The sequence below is a fragment of the Grus americana genome, chromosome 15 (assembly GCF_028858705.1).
Source record: "Grus americana isolate bGruAme1 chromosome 15, bGruAme1.mat, whole genome shotgun sequence".
NCBI lineage: Eukaryota > Metazoa > Chordata > Aves > Gruiformes > Gruidae > Grus > Grus americana.
In genome coordinates this window covers 15,814,517-15,832,923 of record NC_072866.1, presented here as the reverse complement: position 1 = coordinate 15,832,923, position 18,407 = coordinate 15,814,517, and the positions used below count along the sequence as shown (strand labels likewise).

Here is an 18,407-nt window from a genome sequence, read left to right as displayed (position 1 = left end):
ATCCTGTTTAAATGGACTGCCCCAACTACAGAATTAAGTCAAGCTGCACTAAGACTTTGTGGCCATACCCTAGAGAAGCTGGATTTTTTCTCCAAATGCAATCCTTCCACTCTAATTAAGGAGTGAAAATAACATTAATTCCTCAAGAAAACTTATCAGACTTTCAGGCAGAAAGAGGACAGAGACTCCCAATGGCACCTTCAAGGCCGCTAAAGTGTGCTACTACCCGTTTTCACAAGAGTTGTACTGACTACTGCTGCTACTATAGCCTGCTGTACTGCAAGCAAAAAAACAACCCCCCAACCATAAAGCCTGCTGCCTTTTCACTTTGCAAATTCAGTAAGTTGTAGCTTTGCAGCAGAAAATTAGAATACATAGTGTTTAGATTTTTTTTTCGACTTTCAGAGGGGGTGCACAGGCGATGGATGCCCCCATATACTGCAAAATCGCTGTGGCATCTACGTGGCAGCGTGGCACTGGGGATGCACATGGTGCTGCTCCCTCCCTCCCTGTCTGTCCCTGACTGCATTGCACCGCTGCAATGGCACCTGCTTGGAGGCAGGGATTAAAATAAACCCCACGGTGTTTTATTTTGGGGTGTGTAGGGAAAGAGGTCCGTGGAGTCGGAGCAGCTGCTGGGGGAAAAAGGCGGAAAAAGGAGCAAAGCCAGCGGCGAGGGCAGCGTTTACAAGGCGGTAGCGTGGCCGAGCGGTCTAAGGCGCTGGATTAAGGCTCCAGTCTCTTCGGGGGCGTGGGTTCGAATCCCACCGCTGCCAGCACGGTTTTTTTTTCCTGCTGCGGGCAGCCGCCGCCGCGGCGCCCCCTTGCGGCCGTGCCGCCCGGGAGAGCATTGTGGGTAGGAGGAGGGCCGCGTCCCCACGTGCCGGCTGGAGTGACACTAACATGGCCGCTGCCTGAGCGCCGCCCGCCGCGCCGAGCACCGACACCGGGGAGCCGGCGGCCCCGCTGCCTGCGCCGGCCCTCGGCAGGTAAGCTGTTGCAGCGCTGCTTTTGCTTCTCCTGGGGCCGCGTAGGCGACGGGGACCCTGCGGGCGGTGGAGAGGGAGGAGCGTGGCCTGGGCTGAGGTGGGCTTTGCCTGTCCGGGCTGGGCGGTGGAGAGGAGACTCTCTGAGGACTTGACACCGCGGCGAGTACCGGGAGCGCGGGGCCGCAGCCGTCCGGGAGGGACCCTGACAGGAACCGGCGCGGTCGGGGCGGCCGTGGCGGGGCCCTTGAAGGGAGCGGACGGGGGTCTGGTCGCAGGCCGCGGCCCCTCGGTTCTCCTCACCGGCGCGCCGAGGGGTGCCGGCTGGTCTTCCCGGGGCTGTAAAGCGGCGACACCGGCTGTTCCGGGGCCTCTCCCCTCCAGGGCTGTGGCAATTCCGCGCATCCCGCCCTGGAAGGACGCATCTCACGCCAAAAACCGCATCCGGCTGCCCCAGCGTGAGCATCGGCTCTGCGGGGACCGTAGCAGCTCCCTGCCCCGCCGGGAGACGAGGTTGGCCCTGGCCTCCCCCTTCGCGTCCCCCTTCCCCGCGCTGCCCCTCTGCTGCCAGGCTGCTGTGTCAGGAGAAAGTAGGTTTGCGAGTTGCCGGGAATGACGAAGCCGTGGTCAGTGGGGAGCGCTGGGGTGCGCAGGGCCGGCGGCTGAGCCGCTGCCAGGTGGAGCGCTGCCTGCGTGGAAGATGGGGGTTGGCACCGCCACCAGCCACGCTCCGGGGCTGCCCCGGCGAGAGTTACCACACAGCAGCGAGCGAGCAGCTTAATCCCTGGCAGAACAGGCCTAGCGCTTCGCTCCGTAAATGTTGAGGTGTTAAAGAAAGGGTCATGGTTAATGCATAATCTTTTAAATCCTGAAGGGGTGCTTCCGTGGCATCACCTCCAAAGAGAGGTCCTGGTGCAGAGGAGCCCTCTTTGGGTTCGCTACCAGAAGATGACTCTGCAAAGCTGCTTGCAGATGAGCAAGCAAGGAGAAAATTAAGCAAATAATCAGGTCAGAATTGTAATTATCATAAATGTTTGGAAGGTGCTTCAGCTTTTTTTGCAGCTTCCATTTTACTGTATGCCATGGGCCATCCTGAGCTGGAGGACTGCTGCTAGGGCTGGACTGAGAGACCCCCTACAGAGGAAAGTCCAGGTGCCAGAGGAAATTATGGTAGTGATTCAGGAGATGGCACTTTTCCCACTCCACTGAGTTGTTATCTATACTTTAAGGCACTGATGTGGCAGGAGTTCTTGGCCTTTCCTGCACTGCATCATTTTATATGAATAATATTTCAAGTTTCAGTGTTGGCACTTTGGAGGTCCATTATTACTGACAAATTTAGGTATCCATGCAATGCTGGGGCATTTCTTGCAGGCCTGGCTAGAAGTCTGTGTGTGTCAGATGACATGCAGATTTGCAAGTTTCCTTCTTACAGTTATATTAAAGTTTTTGGTAATAAAAATTTAAAAAAGATAGCTCTAGTACCCAAATACCCTTCTAAGCTCAAACTTAGAGGTAGGATTCAGTTGCTTCATCACCGATTTTTACAGTTCTTTAACCACAATATTTTTCTTCATTGGTTCTAAATTGATGATGTTACAGGCAGCTAATGAGCAGTTCCATTGGTCCTAGCATTGGTCACGTTGCAGGAGAAGTGAGAAGATTTGTATTTCTTGCCCTCCTGCAAGCTGTTTTAAAGTTTAATGATTCGTACTAATAACTTGCATTATATTTTGATTTGCACCTTAAAGGAAGGTCCCTTTTAAAAGACAACCATTCTGCCAAAAGGAAATTTGAAACTGCTGAACGTGTTTGGTATCTCCTAGTTTTTAATTCCATTCTATAACTCTTGTGGTGTCATATATTTATATATAAAATACATATATGATATATATGTGACATGTAGAAATGAACACCATATAGACATATGTGTACTGTAGACGTAGAACTGCGTCTGCATGCCTTCAGTGAAAGCTTCATTCTGATTCGGAAGATTCCTTCAAGTTGCATAAGTATTATAAATTGTGCTGGGACGCACTTCTTGCTATTCATAGACCTGCCATTCTGATTCTCCATTAAAAGGAACTGTAGTCATTCTTTATCCTTACATGAATAAGAAAAAAAATGTAATCTCTGTAATACAACATTTTCCTTGAGTACTGGCAGCTGGATTCACAGAGATTTCGTGTATAATTGCGTAAGCAGCGTTAGATGAGGGACCACAGACCAGGTCCTTCAGGCTAAACTTCTCTTTCTCTCCTTAGCCCAGGGAATCTTAATTTCTCTTCTGGAAAGTGGAATAACTTTCTCAGGAGAGAGGGAACAAGCTAGCACATCCTTGGCACTCAGGCTGACAAGAAGGGTTCCTAGTCCTCTCGGGGGCGAAGAAGGAGAGTTTGGACCCAAGACTCCCACCTTGTGGGTGTTATCACATGTTCTCATACATCTCGTCATCAGCTCTGTTCTGAATGAAAACTGCAGTTGTTCCATTTCATGCAGAGCTATCAGGCTGGCTTTACGTGAGCCTGCTGTATCAGGCTACCCAGGGGATGTGAGCAGGAAAAGCAAAATTGGAACTGCCAGATCTCGTTTCTTTAAAACGGCATATTCTTGCATGTATTTCTGGGAGGAACTGAGTGCCTGATTGCACAAAACACTCTGATGTCAATCAGATATCACATACAGTTGTGCAGTAACAGCCCCAGCCTGTAGTTAAGATACTGGCTTTTTGCTGTGAAGACTGCATTTCTACAAAATTATTTCAAATATGAATCTGAAATATTAAGTGGTAAATGTTCAAATACAGATGTATGGTGGGAAGAGCCAGGGATATGCTGGTGCATAAAGAAATGGAAAATTCCAGTTCAGTACTCGGAGGGACACTTTTTTGGTAGTGGAGAACTTGTAAGTGAAAAATATGGAATCATATTTCTGGGTGGAATGGCAGAAACAGTGTAAATAAACCAGAGGTGTTGCCCGAATGGAAATTTGCCCGTGTAGTGACGTTACTAACACTGATATCCAGAATGCCTATCCAGCCTCTCTGAAAGATTTCTTAGATAACTGCATGTATATTAACGTGATGTTTTGAGAAGCCTATTGTTGAAATATACTGAGCTGCTTAAATTCTGTGGTGGCTTGTGTATTTAGGGGGGAAAAAAAAAACCAAAACACGTCACTGTCTTGGATGTAACGTGGATGCTGGCTTCCTTCTTTTGCAGCCTCTCTATTGCCAGCTGATCCTGGATGCTGTCTCTTTCTCTTCCTCCATACGAGGTCCAGCAAAGAAGCAGGCTGGCATTGAGGAGTGGAAGACAGTGAGGCAGATTTCCTGAACGTAGATCTTATTTCGTTATCTGATCATCTTTGTTGTTAAAACTTTACTTGGTCAGTTTGTGAGAGGTCTTATTTTTTTGTGCCTATCTTGACCAGTGCTGGCTGATTAACAATGTCTTTGGACTAATTAACATTGCTGCAATGACATCCCAAATAATCTGTAAATCCTTTTGTTGGATTTCGTCAGGGGAAAACTATTGTTGCTTTAGCTGAGGGATCATTTTTTATTCAGAGGTCTGAACCAGGCATGACACTGACTCCAGCACTGCATTGAACATGATGACTCTTTGTTCTAGAGCACCCAGTCTCCAGTTAATATCAGAGTCTTATTTTCTTTGGAATTGGTGTAGTTACAAAGTAAAATCTGTTGTTATGATGATTTCAGAGGACTCCAAGAGAGGCCGAGGAGTGTGTTTTGGAGCTCTCATTTAGCAATACAGTCTGAAGAGTGGTAGGTCAGGAGACAAGGCTGCAACACGTCAGGTCGATGAAATCGAGGTCAACACATTCACAGATGGGAATATTGTCTGGTCCTGAGCACAGGGTTTGTACAGGCTTTTTTCTTCTCCCAGCCCTTTAACTGGGAGCTTTCTCCATTATCTGCTTTCAAGGAATTTTTCTGAGAAGGGAAGCTAGTGAACCATGTGGCACTATCCTTAGTGATGGTGCCGGCTGCAGTGGCAGTTTCAGAGCTCACGCATGCTGACTGACCAGCCACTGCACTGTAGATCTGCTGGCTGCAAAACCAGCTGCTACCCCTGTGTTATAGTTACATAGTGTATAAAAGATACACTTTATGCAAGTACAAAAGGCCTGTCTTTCCCTCCGTAGAGCACTGAGTGCTTTCTTATGTAACTGCTGGCTTTCAGAAAAGTTACAAGAACTTACCTGGTTTTGAGACCTTTGCTTGTCTCTTAAATTTGGTGGCAGTCTGTCAAGATTGTGGAGTATTAGGGACCTGATCGTGCAAACACATACATTCCTTTGAAAAACAGACCAAACAGGTTACCACTGAAAGGAACCAAGTTAACTTGAACAAATACTCTAGGCTACATGTGGTACATGGCACAGCTGTAGTGACCCGTATGACATTTCTGTTTTCTTTCAGGTTGTGCCAAGGAATAAGCCAAGAAAAAGTTTTTTGCATCCTAGCATGGCAAATGAAGAAGATGATCCAATTATACAAGAGGTAAAAGTGCATCGTGGCAGCAGTCATTGTACATGAGGCTTTTTTTAAATTAGTATTATTATAGTTCCCAGTGTTCTTACATTGCTGAAACTATGTGTCACCAAATTTTGCCAAAATAATGCTGTCCACGTTGGCAGATTCAGCTCAGGTTTTTCACCCTTTGCAACCTTTCCATGTCAGAAGAGGAACACAGGTGAGGAACTTGCTTCTACCACTGTGTGTTGCCAGTGACTCTTGCATATCTCTTGAGAGCTGTAAAAAATTGGAATTACTTTGATGAGTTGATATCCGTTAAATATGAAGCTAAACTGTTTCTTGCCTTCTGCTAAAACAAGCAGTTGTATTCTGATTCTGGACTTCTTTAAAAGACTGCTGTGTCCCAAAGAGTAGCCACAGTGTCCTGTTTGCTTTATGTCTGAATTTATACAGTACAAGGAAGGGCAAGCTCATAAGGAGGAGAAAAGCCATGAGAAAAGGAGTGGGAATTGTCAGGAGTATACCTGAAGGTATCTAAAATGGCAGCTTCTGTTTGTGATATTCATGAAGCATCTGTGGATTTTTGGTGCTGGTGGCAAAATGCTAATATTGAATCAGATTTGGGATGTGGGTGTCTCTTGTCTAATTTAGAAAGATTTTATGATAAAATACTAAAAATGAAGTTACCTTTCAGTCATACTACCAAAGAGAGAACTTCTTCCTCTTTCTATAATTGTGATAACAGATTTACTTCAGCCCTTCAGAAAAAAAATTTCCTCTTTAATTTCAGATTTGTTTGCCAAGTTTCCTTAGAGAGAAAAAACACAGCTCGAGCCACTGTCTACTACCTCATCACAGTGGGGGTTTTTTGTTTGTTTTTTAGAAAGGCCATCTGCAGAATTTCATATCAGAATCAGCAGAGAGGAGACCTTTGACAAGAGAGTCATGAATGTGTTTTATGTTAGAGTTTGTAATGAAAAGCTAAAACTGTCAGTATTTGAGCTCTAGAGATTGTACTTTTATCTGAGGCTCTATCAATTACAAAAAGTTGTTTGTTTTGCTTTTTAGATTGACGTGTTCCTGGCCAGAAGTCTACTGGAGAAGCTGTATCTGTTTCAGGTATTTCAGTTAGCTTTTATGCAGTGATAGTTTGTTTAAAAATAAATTCAAAGAGCAGTAACTTTCCTTGCTGCTTCAGCCTGCCAAGATCTTGGATATAGGCAAGGCTGTGTGGGTCTCAGTCAGTTGAAATACTTAGTATTAAATCATTGCCAAGAGAGGAGTGGTCATTTATGGCACAGACTTGTCATTAAATCACTCCCTTTAACCACTCTAATGGAGTGCTTTTAGTAGATGATGTCTTTTTATCGTGGTTTGGATAAATCTGCAGTCTCTTAGCCATTTTCTGTCATCATTGTTCATAAAATGGATTTGTTTTCCAGTATCCTATTCGTCCAGCCTCCATGACGTACGATGATGTTACACATTTGTCAGCGAAGATAAAACCAAAGCAGCAAAAGGTTGGTCTTCATTTGAGTGCAGTCTGTACAAGTCATTTTCTGTTGTGCAGAATGTACTTAAGAAAAGTGCATTGTGCTATTAAGCTGCTATAATTATGCAACTACTTGCAGAACCAGACCTCTGTGTTTGGAGGTATGGGGGAGCCTTTCATTGCATCTGTAAAGTAGAGTTTAGAATAAGAGTAGTTTATAAAGAGTGGCATTAAAATCATGATGGAAAAGCCACTCTTTTAATAAAAATAGTCACTTGAGGAAACGTAGTTACTAATGCTAGTTCAGTCTGTAGGTGCTTGTGCTAATACAGCTTGATTTAAGAGGTCTTTACAATATTCAGAAAAGTGTTGAGCTTTGGAGGCATGCTTTGTCTTTCAGTGTTGGTGTGGGTCTTGATTTCTCTCTTGCCTGGCTGTGAGTCATCAGCAGTCCTTGTGAAATCAGTGGGGTTGTCTATCTAGTGAAAGTATAGCCAAAGCCAGAATGATTGCACTTGCTTGCAAATGTATCCCAAAACTGTGGCTATAATTTTAAAATGCCTTATTTAAAAAACACAGAAATAGATGTCTGTGATATTACGATTTTGTTCTGGGAAGTGGTTAAGGAGAGTGCTTGTGTGAAGCTTGTTCAGGAAGTCCGCCATTAAAATTGGGAAACATTTGCATTGTAAGCCCTGTGCAGACTTGTAAATCTGCCGTCTCATCCAGGGACTTGTAACTAGTTCAGTTTATGAGTAACACAAAGGGGAAGAAAAAATGAGGCAATAGCTGTGATATATGAATTTATAAGGGCTTTGGCACACCTTGAGAAAGAATATATACTGTATTGTTATATAAAGAGAAATGCTGTGCAGGAAGATGCTTATTCTTGAACATAGGTCTAAAGTTTAAAGTTTGAAGGGGGGAATAGTTCTTCTTGTAACTAAAAGCTTGGGGCTTGTTTCTGTGCTTCGACCAGTGTAAATCAAGAGTAACTGTGAAGTCAGCGGTAAGTGCTGCAGTCTCTCGTTCCTCTGCTCCTGTTCATTTACAGGGGAGTTTAGCTTATTGTGAAAATGTCCCCATCCTACAAAAATCCATGTACGTGCTCAACTTTATGCATGAGATTTGCCCTGTGGATTTGAATGATGCTGCGTATGTATTTAAATTTGCTGTAATCCTATGGAAAAGTTAGCACATGTGGGACTGAATATTAATTGATATGTTTGGGGTTCTGCCACAGTAATTAGCTGTCTTTCCTTTCACGTTATTTAGGTTGAACTTGAAATGGCCATTGATACTTTGAATCCTAACTACTGTCGCAGCAAGGGAGAACAGATTGCTCTCAATGTAGATGGCACGTGTACAGATGAAACAAGCACCTATTCCTCGTAGGTGTTCTCTTTGCCTTCATTTCTTTGTTGTGGTGAGCATAGATACATGTATGTCCCCCCAGGGCTTCAGGGAAAGCTGAGAATAAGTGGCTGTACAGTCCCGGGGGGTGCTTTGTTCACTGCTATATAGTAGTGTTCTTGGAAGTAACCTACGTTTTTTGGTGTGCTTCATGAATTCTGAACTGTAAACTGATATTCCATTTTGAGAATTGATGATTTCAGACCTGTGACATCTGTATGCCACATTGCCTGTTGAATACAATCTCACAGCATTCGTCTGTCTGCAGGAAGCTGATGGACAAGCAAACTTTCTGCTCTTCGCAAGCTGCGAGTAATGTTTCCCGCTATGCAGCTGCTGTTTATAAAAAAGGTAAGGTTGTTTTGCTTACCCCTCAGATCAGTGAAACATGCTCATTTCAGGGTTAAAATAAGACCTGTTTGTTCTTTTTTTTTTTTTCAGCCTAAGTTTTAGTTGACTGATGTGTCTGTAAAGAAAGGAAATTTTTTCCTTATCAATGTCTCCACAGTCCTTGAGAAGGTCTAGCAAAATTGTAAATATTACATAAGAACACTGTGGGTTTGTAGGTGCCTCCAGGATCGTAACAGTGCATGGTGGCCTGAAATAATACACATTTGTAGCATAAATTTATCATTGTTATTTATATTACTATCTCCATCTAATTGTGTCTGTTTCATTTTCCTGTTCAACACTTTTTGCCTCTCTGTTGTTTCCGAATGCCATCACAGAGTTTTGATCTGATGATCATTTGAGATGAAAATCTGTAGATTGTCTTCAGTGATGACTATTTTACTAGGAGTCTCCTGAACTATAGGTCAGGTCTGAGCCTGAATGTGGCTCTCTACAAGATGTGGTTTGAATACAAAAAGGAGAGTAACAGAAATAGGTGTTGGTCTTTCATACTCCTTTGAAATCCTGAGCACTGAATGAATTTTTCACTTCAATCCCTTTTTCTGTTTTACTGTATTAAATATTTATGTTCAATTGAAGCTGTGCCTTTACAGAGATAGGGAGATAATGAAAAGTGCTGTCCTTGTGCAGTGGAAAATAACAACTTTATCCAACGTTAATTCTCTTTTCTCAGGTGAACTTCACCTGACCCCACTACATGGAATTCTTCAGCTGAGGCCAAGCTTCACCTACTTGGACAAGGCTGATGCAAAACACCGAGAAAGAGAAGCTGCTAATGAAGGTAAATGCTCCGTGAATTGTGTTTTCTTTTGGGAGGTGAGATGCAAATTCTATATATAATTTTACTGATAAGAGTCATTATATTCTGAAGTTGTTTATTATAACATATTGATTATAAGGCCATTTCTCACATTGATTTGCTGATCTTAGTGTAGCTGCAGAAATGCTTTTGTGGGCACAGTGTGAGGGGCTGGCAGAGGGACGGGAGGTGGTGGGTAGTGTCAAAGGGCAGCAGCAGGGAGCGTGTCACCACTGCCACTGAAAAGCTGCACTGCAAACCTCATGGGAGCAGTATCTCCTATCATAGGAGCAGCATGGTGCTGTCATACATTGCATAGATTGGCAAGCTGGGATTGAGCCCATGGTTATGGAGTTCCTAGTCCTGCTTTCTTCCTGCATGGACCCCCAAACGGTTATGGATTGGCTTTGGCTCTTTTACTGCAGTGGTGTGTTTATTCTGTTGTGGTTTTTGGCAGGTGGTGATTCATCCCAGGATGAAGCTGAAGATGATGTTAAGCAAATTACTGTATGTCCAAATTTCCTTTTTATGATAGTTCAGGCAACAGTTCACAAGAAAGCATGACAATTGACACCCAAATAAAAGGACAGGAAACCTTAGCTAATCCTGGTGACCCTGGGCTTAGGAGGGGGGAAGCAAGATGGGCTTGTCCTTGTTGCACAAGCATAAAGATGGCACTGACAGCAAGGGGGGGTCATTCATTTGAGCTAGGGCCCCTAGCTTCTGTTACTTATGTACCAAATAAATAATGCAGGTGTTTTGTTTTGAGGGTTTTGGGGCTGTATTTAATAATGCCCAAATCTTCTAGGTCCGATTCTCCCGCCCTGAGACCGAACAAGCTCGTCAACGACGTGTTCAGTCCTATGAGTTCCTGCAGAAGAGACAAGCGGAAGAGCACTGGGTTCATCTGCATTATTATGGCTTGAAGGTAGGTGTGTGCTAGCCGCTGAGGAGGCCGACTGGGCCTGAAGGCTCAGCCAAGTCTAGAACTGTTTTTGTTCTGGGCCCGTGGGAATCAGGGAATCATCAAAAGATAATGAAGAAAAGTAGGTCTGTAGGCTTGAACAGACTCTGCAGTGCTCTGTACCTTCTCCGCTGGATGATGCTTTGGGGTCTCCACGCTGGAAAAGGTTTAAAACTGATATTGGACAAACATAAAGGGGGATCTGAGTACAAGAATCACTCGGGTCTTGGATTATGAACTGGAATTTGTGAAAGACTTGGGGAACCCAGTCAGTTGAGGGTCAGAAATCCTGTTTGTCCGACCCATGTGCATGTCTGTTGGGAGATTTCGATGTCATAGCAACAGAAATGTTCCCACATCACGTGAGCATTGTTAAGAAAGTGAAAGCAGACATCAGTTAGGTGGAATGCTTGAATGGTGCAGTAGTGACAGGGTGGTCACAGTTTGGAATGAGGAACATTTTGTATGTTATCAGTATGTGGTAGTGACTCTTGTTTTTTTCCGTATCTCCAGGATAGCCGCTCTGAACACGAGCGCCAGTATTTATTTAGTCAAGGTCACGGCCTTGCTGAAAACACGGAATTAATTAAATCTCCCAGGTAACGGTTTGATGGTTTCCTACAGAAATTGCAGTAATTTGTTGGGATTGTTTTCAGAGTAATAAGCAGGTATATTCTTTAAAAGTCTGCTCTTTGATAATTCTATCCATGATAAAAATTGAATTGTTTAGAAAATACAGAAACAAACTAGCCTTCAACTTACTCAGGTTGCTTGCTTCATTCCCCTGTACTGTGAGATTAAAACTAGTTGTTTTCACTTGGGATTGTAGCGTCTTGTACATTATCGCGACCCTGCGTTATTGGGATTGCAAATAATGTGAAGTTAAACAAAAGCTCCTTCTGGTTACAATAAATTAAAACTCTGAAGCCAATAACTTCTGTTGTTAGCAAATCTTACAAAACTTTCTTTTGTGATTTGTGAGACACCTGAAACTACTTGAAACTTGTTTGGTTTTGTTTCTTGGTGACTGGAGCTATACAGGAGTCGTCCCATGATGCAGTCAGCACTAAAGCTTCACTGTCATCTGATACAACCATGGCCCAAGTAATAGGAAAGTGGCAGACTCATTCTCTGTTTGATGGTGTGGGTGGGTTTTCTTAACGTTTAACATCTCAGGTGTTCTGAGAAGTCTTTTGGATCTGATTCCTCACAGACACTGGTAATTACATGGGTGGAAAAGATTGCTTATTGCTGATTCTCTCTGTCTACAGGACCTCACGTGCCCACTCTGACTGCTGTGTCAGAGCACCGGTGCTTCATGTATTTACTCTTGCAGTTCCTCTGTTTGGACACCTTTTCTGTACAGAACAGCTGGGATTCTGACTCCCATTTCTTTCATACCTTCTCTTTGGGCAGATGAATGTCCATAGTTTTTGCTAGTGCTGAATTTACAGAGGAAGATGGGGGAGGAGGGGGGAGAACTCTCTTTTCAGGCTAGTGTTTATTTTGTAGATTCACACAAGTAAGATTGCTCTAAGCAAGAAATAACTGTACTTAAACCTAGGAAGTCCTAATACAAGCATTTTAAGGATGCATTTTCTTTTCTTCTAGTGAATATTTAATGATGCTGATGCCTCCAAGCATAGAGGAAGAGAGGTAAGTGTTTGTACAGAACGTTCAAAGTCCGTATTGGCTGGATGCTCTTTTTCATGGGCTGCAAATCTGCTTGTTTATCTGCAGTGACAAGCCAATGGCTCCAAGCAACGTGCTTTCTATGGCCCAGCTGAGGACTTTACCCCTTGCTGATCAGATTAAGATCCTGATGAAGAATGGTTTGTAGCTTTTGTAATATATTTGCACTTTACTTTGTGATTTCTGATTGTCTCAGGTAAGGTACCTTTCCTAGTAGTACCAGTTCTGTCACCCCACCAGTCTGGCTCTCTGATTCTCTGAAGAATCCAAATCCCAAGCCTTTCCTTAAGAAGACCTGCTGTGCAGAGAAGAGCAGTAACAGCAGATCTGACTGCTGATTTGTATGTTTCCAGTCAACTTACTCTTAGAATAATTTCTAACCTGATGATAGCTTTCAGGATACATCTATTTCAGCAGGTATCTGCTGGAATGTAGGGTCTGAGTGTGAATCATAAGTTGAAGGTTAAGGCAACAAGCCGCACTTTGACATTTTCTGGGAAGTTTTCAGTAATACACACTTCATGAATGTCATCTAGGAATTTTATTTTGTGTCTTCAGAGTTACTATCTGATGGGAGCAAATCCTGAGGACTTTGCCTCAGGAGCTTCCTGTCTTGTCAGGTATCTCTGTTTCCAAATAATTGCCAAAGGCATAAATTTGTTTAATTATTATTTTATTAATAATTTGGGACCAGTTAAACTAATCAACTTTGATGCAACACTAGCAGATATCTTTAGAATATATGATATGACCATAGTGCAGGGTGGGACTTAGTAGAACTTAGGTTTTATATTTTTTCTAAGATACAGCTTTGACCATGAACTTCAACGTAAATCATAGTATCCTAGATTTATAAATCTATGTCTATCATGTGCATTGAAGAAACACTTAATCTGGTGTGGTTTTTGCCTTTCAGTGAAGGTCATGCCATTTGCAAATCTGATGAGTTTGCTAGGCTCTGGCACTGACTCTACGGCAGTTCTCCGCTGTATACAGCAGGTGGCAATGCTGGTCCAGGGAAACTGGGTGGTGAAGAGGTATGGCTCGTCTTTGTTACTGGGACGTGTTTTCTGTTTAAAGGAGAGAATCAGAACAATGGATTTTATATACTCATCTTTCTTGTGTCCCAAAGTAGCCATGTTCTTAACTCACAGTACTGTAAAATCTTGATTTAATGTTTGGTGCTTTTTAGCGCAGTCAGATACTCCAAATTCAAAGGGTTGCTGTTAAAGGATAATACCTTAGTACCTACCCCAGCTAAAATTATGGCTGTGATGTAATCTGTAGTTGTGTTTGAGTTATGTCACATTTTTGATGTTGTCTTTACTCGTGTTCTTTTGTGAGAGGACCGTCCTGAATTCTTCGAGATGAGTGTCAAATATAAACATAGAAGATGAAACCAATGTGAGCTATAGTATTTCTTAGCTAAATCCAGTCAAAGAAAGCTCTTTGTGTAGTCACCTTGCTGTTCATCAGTGGATGCTGCTCTTGTCAGCTGAAAGCTACCCTCTAGAAGGCATTACCCACTTAAGAAGTCAAGCATGGGGTACTGAGTGTATTGCATGAAATGGATTCTGTATCATCCTCCTGTTTATTAGGATTAAGCATCCCACTGGGAATTGAAGTCTAAAGTGCAGTATGATTTTTTTTACCTGGGTGGAGCACTGCATGCGGAGAATTACAGTCTCTGGAATAGCGCGCTCTGTTAAGATGTGTGGCACCAGCTACCAGTTCCAGTCTGTTAGCAGGATGTGTTTCAGCTATCGTGATACAGGCCTGTATTAGCAATGTGAACGGTTTTTACAGCAACCCTTGCTGTCCCTCCAGCCATTCCAGAAGGAAGCTAGAAGCAAGTTAAAAGACAGTATGTTAGCATTCTGACTGGTTTTGTTATAGCTGATTCTTTGCTAGTACTCCGAGGAGGATGTGTATATCTCTAGTAGATGTGGTGTGTTTGGGATGGTTCGGCACAGAGCAGCACGTGCACACATCAGAGCTTTAAACGGAGAGGGGACCCATTTCTTTAGCCTGGGTAGGACCAAGATCTTGAACCTGGGTTGCCTTGAGGCTTTGGGGATAAGCGTCGTCCAGTTGATCTTTCAAGCAGACAAGGACACAGAGTAGTGTTGGTCTCCGGGCTGTTCAGTTCGAGCATGACATTTTGTAGTATTGTTCTTTTAAGCCCTTGATTGCTGGGAAGGAAATAAAAACCCCTTATGCCCATACATCAGCATTTTGGCTAGATGCTGCCTTCAAGGCTGCGTACCAGGTTAGCCTAAGCATTTCTTAGGATCATTCTGGTCTTGTTTACACCGATCCAAGGGAGGATAGGCTTTGCAAGAACAAAGCAGAGCTTGTACCTGTGTTGCGTGCATCTGCTAGCCATAAGGCTATGCTTTGCTGGTATAAGCCTTTTTGCACTAGTGTAATTGCAGTGGTGTAATTACACCAATATTAATTCCTTTAATGAAAACCATGCTTTGGATAAAGGTATAATTTAAGTGCACAACACGGAGGACATGTTTGTTATGTTAATCTTCACCAATGCCATTTTTCTAGAGTACCTAGTAACTAATCCATCTTCCTTTTTAATTAACAGTGATGTCCTCTACCCGAAAGATACTTCTAGTCCACATAGTGGAGTCCCTGCAGAAGTGCTCTGTAGAGGGAGAGACTTTGTTGTAAGTATAAATGGGTTTGTTGTTTTTAAAGGAACACACAGGTGAAGTCTGCCTGAGAGGCCATGGCATTGCAAAATGCTGCTGCTCTATTGCAATAAGGTGTTTCCTCCAAAAAAATTATTTGTACTTTAATCCTGACGGTGTTGTTACAAGTTTGTCATGGCAGTGTTGGTGTAGATTGACGTTGTGGCTGGCTGGCAGGTTCAGATCATCTGTCATTAATGATATTCATCCCTTTCTAACACATGCTGTAGAGTCACTATCACATAGCCCCACACGGTGGGGGCTTAGAGAAAAGCCAGGACTGGATAATAAAGTGCTTGTTTCTCCAGATAGATTTCTGTGGGCTCAGGACTGTGAGGTCTCAGGAGGGCAGTGTGGGTAAGCCTTTTGCTCCCTGAGCACGCACTGTTGATTTTTAAAAAGGACTTCATTCCCTGGAGCTGCTAATGAGTGAAAGGACTTTGTTCCCAGCACCTTTTGTAAGCAGTAGCTGCACATGGAAGTTGAAATGAATACAGGTTTTATAAACACACACGTAACCACAGCAAAAAGCAACAACCTCTGCATTGTGTTTATTTTTGCTGACCATGGGAAGAATTAAGTTCCTAAGTAGTTCCTAAGTTCATATTCAGTTTATGGCTTCCACCCCATCAAAGAGAAGCTGACAAGTGTATTGCTCTCAATTTTTTCAGTTAGACCTGACTGTTCCCTTTGTTTGCAATGTTTGTTTATGAGATGTAGCTCTGACTAGGAGCATGCTGTGCAAGAGACTTTAAGGATATTACAATGCTAGTGTAAGGTAAAACCGATGGTGACTGAAAGTGACTTTTTAGTGTGTCTTGATGTCTACCCAAGATGTTGCCATACGGAGACCTGGATTCAGGTGCGACCCACTGACTTAAGTCTTTAGGACATAGCAGATTAGGTGACGTGTTGTATGTAAAGTTCTAGGGATCAGAAATTATTATGCTCAGTTAAGTAAGTGGTAGTGTTTTAGTGATTAAGATGTAAAAATAAATTATTTTCATTTGAATTATGTCAAATATACCTCACATGAGAAATGGATCTGTGTTGATCTTGAAGGCAAGTAATTTGCTGATCAGCTCTACAACAGGGAAAAAGTTAAAATGTTAGAAAATAGAAAGTACTGATATTTCTGGCTTTCAGACAAAGTGAAATGTCTGTTCATAAGGCTCAGAAATAGTATGTAATGCTGTATTACATCTGTGGAGAAAATGTGTTCTAGCTTAAAAAGTGAACTTCACTTCCCTGTATGTATTTGTGTAAAGTAACTAATAAGGTTAAAAAGTATTTATGGCCAATAGTGACTCTTAGTGTCCACCTGTTCCATGCTGTACTTTGGGGAGGAGAAAAAGATATTTGTGTCTTTTCTGAAAGCTTCTGTTTGTTTCTTCAGATTCTCACATAATAAATTCAGAGGATGTGAGTACCACTGGCTGTAGTTGAGGGTAAAGGGCCTAACGAGAAACGGGTGCCGCAGAGTTGTGTGCAAGGAGAGTTGTTAGATCTGCTTCCTTTGGACAGCAGCTTGTTGTGCTTTAAAACAGAAATGCCCTGTGCCCTAAAGTGAGCGTGGTGGTTTTGTGTGTTTGTGGGCAGAGAGAAGCTGAGTCAGAGAGAAGGATGCATAGATGATGTCGTAAGGCAGGAAGAAATTGGCAGTAATGAGATTTTGAATTCTTCACAACATTATTAATACACACAGGCTAAAAGAGGTTGTAGTCTGTTTAAACAGAGACAGGAAGGAAACAAAGGTCATGTTCAATGTTCTGCCCAAGTCCTCATGTACCCTGTTAGCCTGCTCTCAGCAGCTGCCTCTCAGGATGTTAGACCTTAGGAGCTGCTCTGCAGAGCACCTCGCTTTTCTGTGAGCTGGGGACCCGTGTGTGAGTGACAGGCCATCTCTGCGTAACTGTGAGTGACTGTGATGTGCACTGAAGAAAGGAACGGGCACTTTCTAGGGGACTGTGTGCTGTAGAAAGGCAACAGTCATCAGCCTCTATAGGCCCCTACATTAACAGAAGTGGATGAAGAGTTCCTTTAGCTTGAGGATTAGGTGTGTGAGAAGCTGAGCCTCAGGTGTGACTTCTGGAGTCCCAGCATCACTGCAGTGTGTCTCTTTTTCTTTTTTTTTTTTTTTTTTTTTTTTTTGGAAGCTAAATGGAGTTTGAGTTCAAGAGATTCTTCATAGCTTTTGTAGTCACAGGTTCACCAAGGCAAACCACGGACTCTCAAAGCTTTTGATACTGTGTTCATGGCCATTTGAGGACAGAAGAGGCCAGAAAGTGTTTTCCCACTACCTACTTCCACATTCTTGAAAGGAACGGGGTTTCCATTTTTCTGATAAGATCATTGAACAGGGTCATTGCTACAAGTTGAGTAAAGCAGCTACTAAATACAGTTGCTAGGTTTTTCTCATTTGTTCCTTTCCTAGATGTGGAAGTTCACACAGGACCGCTGGGTTGTGAGAAAGGAAGTGGCAGCAGTTACGAAAGTGAGTGATATTTATTTCTCTTTTCCTTCCTAGTTCAGAAGTTTGTGGTAAGTGTTTGGCATTTTCTGTAGGTTGGTAGCAGATGCTGCTGCAAGCCTTTTCTCAGGTTCACAGTGTCTGTGTTACTGCTGACTTGCAGCGTTGCTCACCAGGCGTGCCTTCACTTTGGAACAGGTATAGATACAAACTCTTTCTAGAAGCGTTTTGAGCAGCTCCCGTAGTAGTTACCATGACACCACAGGGTATGAGTGGCCTTGTAGCTGAGCCACTGGAATGCATCTTCTCCCCTTATCTGTTTCAGTGGAAAGCCGGACACAGTTTGAATTAAGCTGATGGATTATGCACCAAAGCAGATGAGTGCTTGTGCAGTCCACACTAGCTACTCTGCTTTGGGTGTGTTATAAAAGAGCAGCTCTTCTGTCAGCATTTGCCAGTTGTCAATATTGAGTAAAAGCTTTAAAGCAACTCAGGCACCTGAATATTCTCTTAAAACTGGCAAACAAACGAGAAACACTAAGTAAAGAGGACAAAAAATAATTTCCTTAAAATCCAGTAAAATGATAAAACACAAGTCAATTTATGCACAGACCCTCTATTTTTGGAATGTAGCTTAAAAGCTCTGTGTGTGTAGGTGCAGCGTGTCTGACCTGCAGCTCTAAAATAGGATTAACATTGTAGAATATGCTTCTCTTCACAATAGAGTCTTTTCATCTCAGTTTGGAAACTCCCTTTTCTTCACAAAACATGCCATGAGCTATTTGACTCTCAGGTGATTAATCACCACTGCTCTCTGAAGTCCTCTGCTTTTAACATTGTGTGGAAGTGTTGGTGCTGCTGAGAAGGATGAGTATCTCTGACTTAGCTGGGTGTGTATTCATGGAGGTGCCCCATATATACGAAATCAGCCCAGCTCTTCCCATCTCATGGAACAATGCCCATTGCTGCATGGC

The 18,407-nt window shown here is 43.0% G+C and overlaps 1 protein-coding gene and 1 non-coding gene across 3 annotated transcripts in view; both read left to right on the top strand.

The window, feature by feature from the left end:
- The first annotated feature begins 694 nt into the window (after positions 1-694).
- On the top strand, positions 695-776 carry TRNAL-AAG (transfer RNA leucine (anticodon AAG)). Its single transcript has one exon. It is a non-coding gene; the product is annotated as a tRNA-Leu (tRNA).
- Positions 777-866: 90 nt separating this feature from the next.
- POLR3E (RNA polymerase III subunit E) overlaps positions 867-18,407 on the top strand; it is a 28,589-nt gene continuing 11,048 nt past the window's right edge. The window contains exons 1-16 of one of the 2 annotated variants that reach the window (XM_054842777.1): positions 887-989; positions 1,861-1,994; positions 5,431-5,511; positions 6,556-6,606; positions 6,930-7,007; positions 8,255-8,370; positions 8,661-8,743; positions 9,477-9,584; positions 10,060-10,109; positions 10,411-10,530; positions 11,080-11,165; positions 12,178-12,222; positions 12,307-12,398; positions 13,175-13,295; positions 14,858-14,939; positions 17,398-17,457. In XM_054842777.1, coding sequence (XP_054698752.1) covers positions 5,476-5,511; positions 6,556-6,606; positions 6,930-7,007; positions 8,255-8,370; positions 8,661-8,743; positions 9,477-9,584; positions 10,060-10,109; positions 10,411-10,530; positions 11,080-11,165; positions 12,178-12,222; positions 12,307-12,398; positions 13,175-13,295; positions 14,858-14,939; positions 17,398-17,457 — 1,128 coding nt within the window. In that variant the 5' untranslated portion in view covers positions 887-989; positions 1,861-1,994; positions 5,431-5,475. Of the gene's footprint in view, positions 990-1,860; positions 1,995-5,430; positions 5,512-6,555; positions 6,607-6,929; positions 7,008-8,254; positions 8,371-8,660; positions 8,744-9,476; positions 9,585-10,059; positions 10,110-10,410; positions 10,531-11,079; positions 11,166-12,177; positions 12,223-12,306; positions 12,399-13,174; positions 13,296-14,857; positions 14,940-17,397; positions 17,458-18,407 lie in introns of both variants that reach the window. The other variant, XM_054842776.1, reaches the window with a different exon arrangement.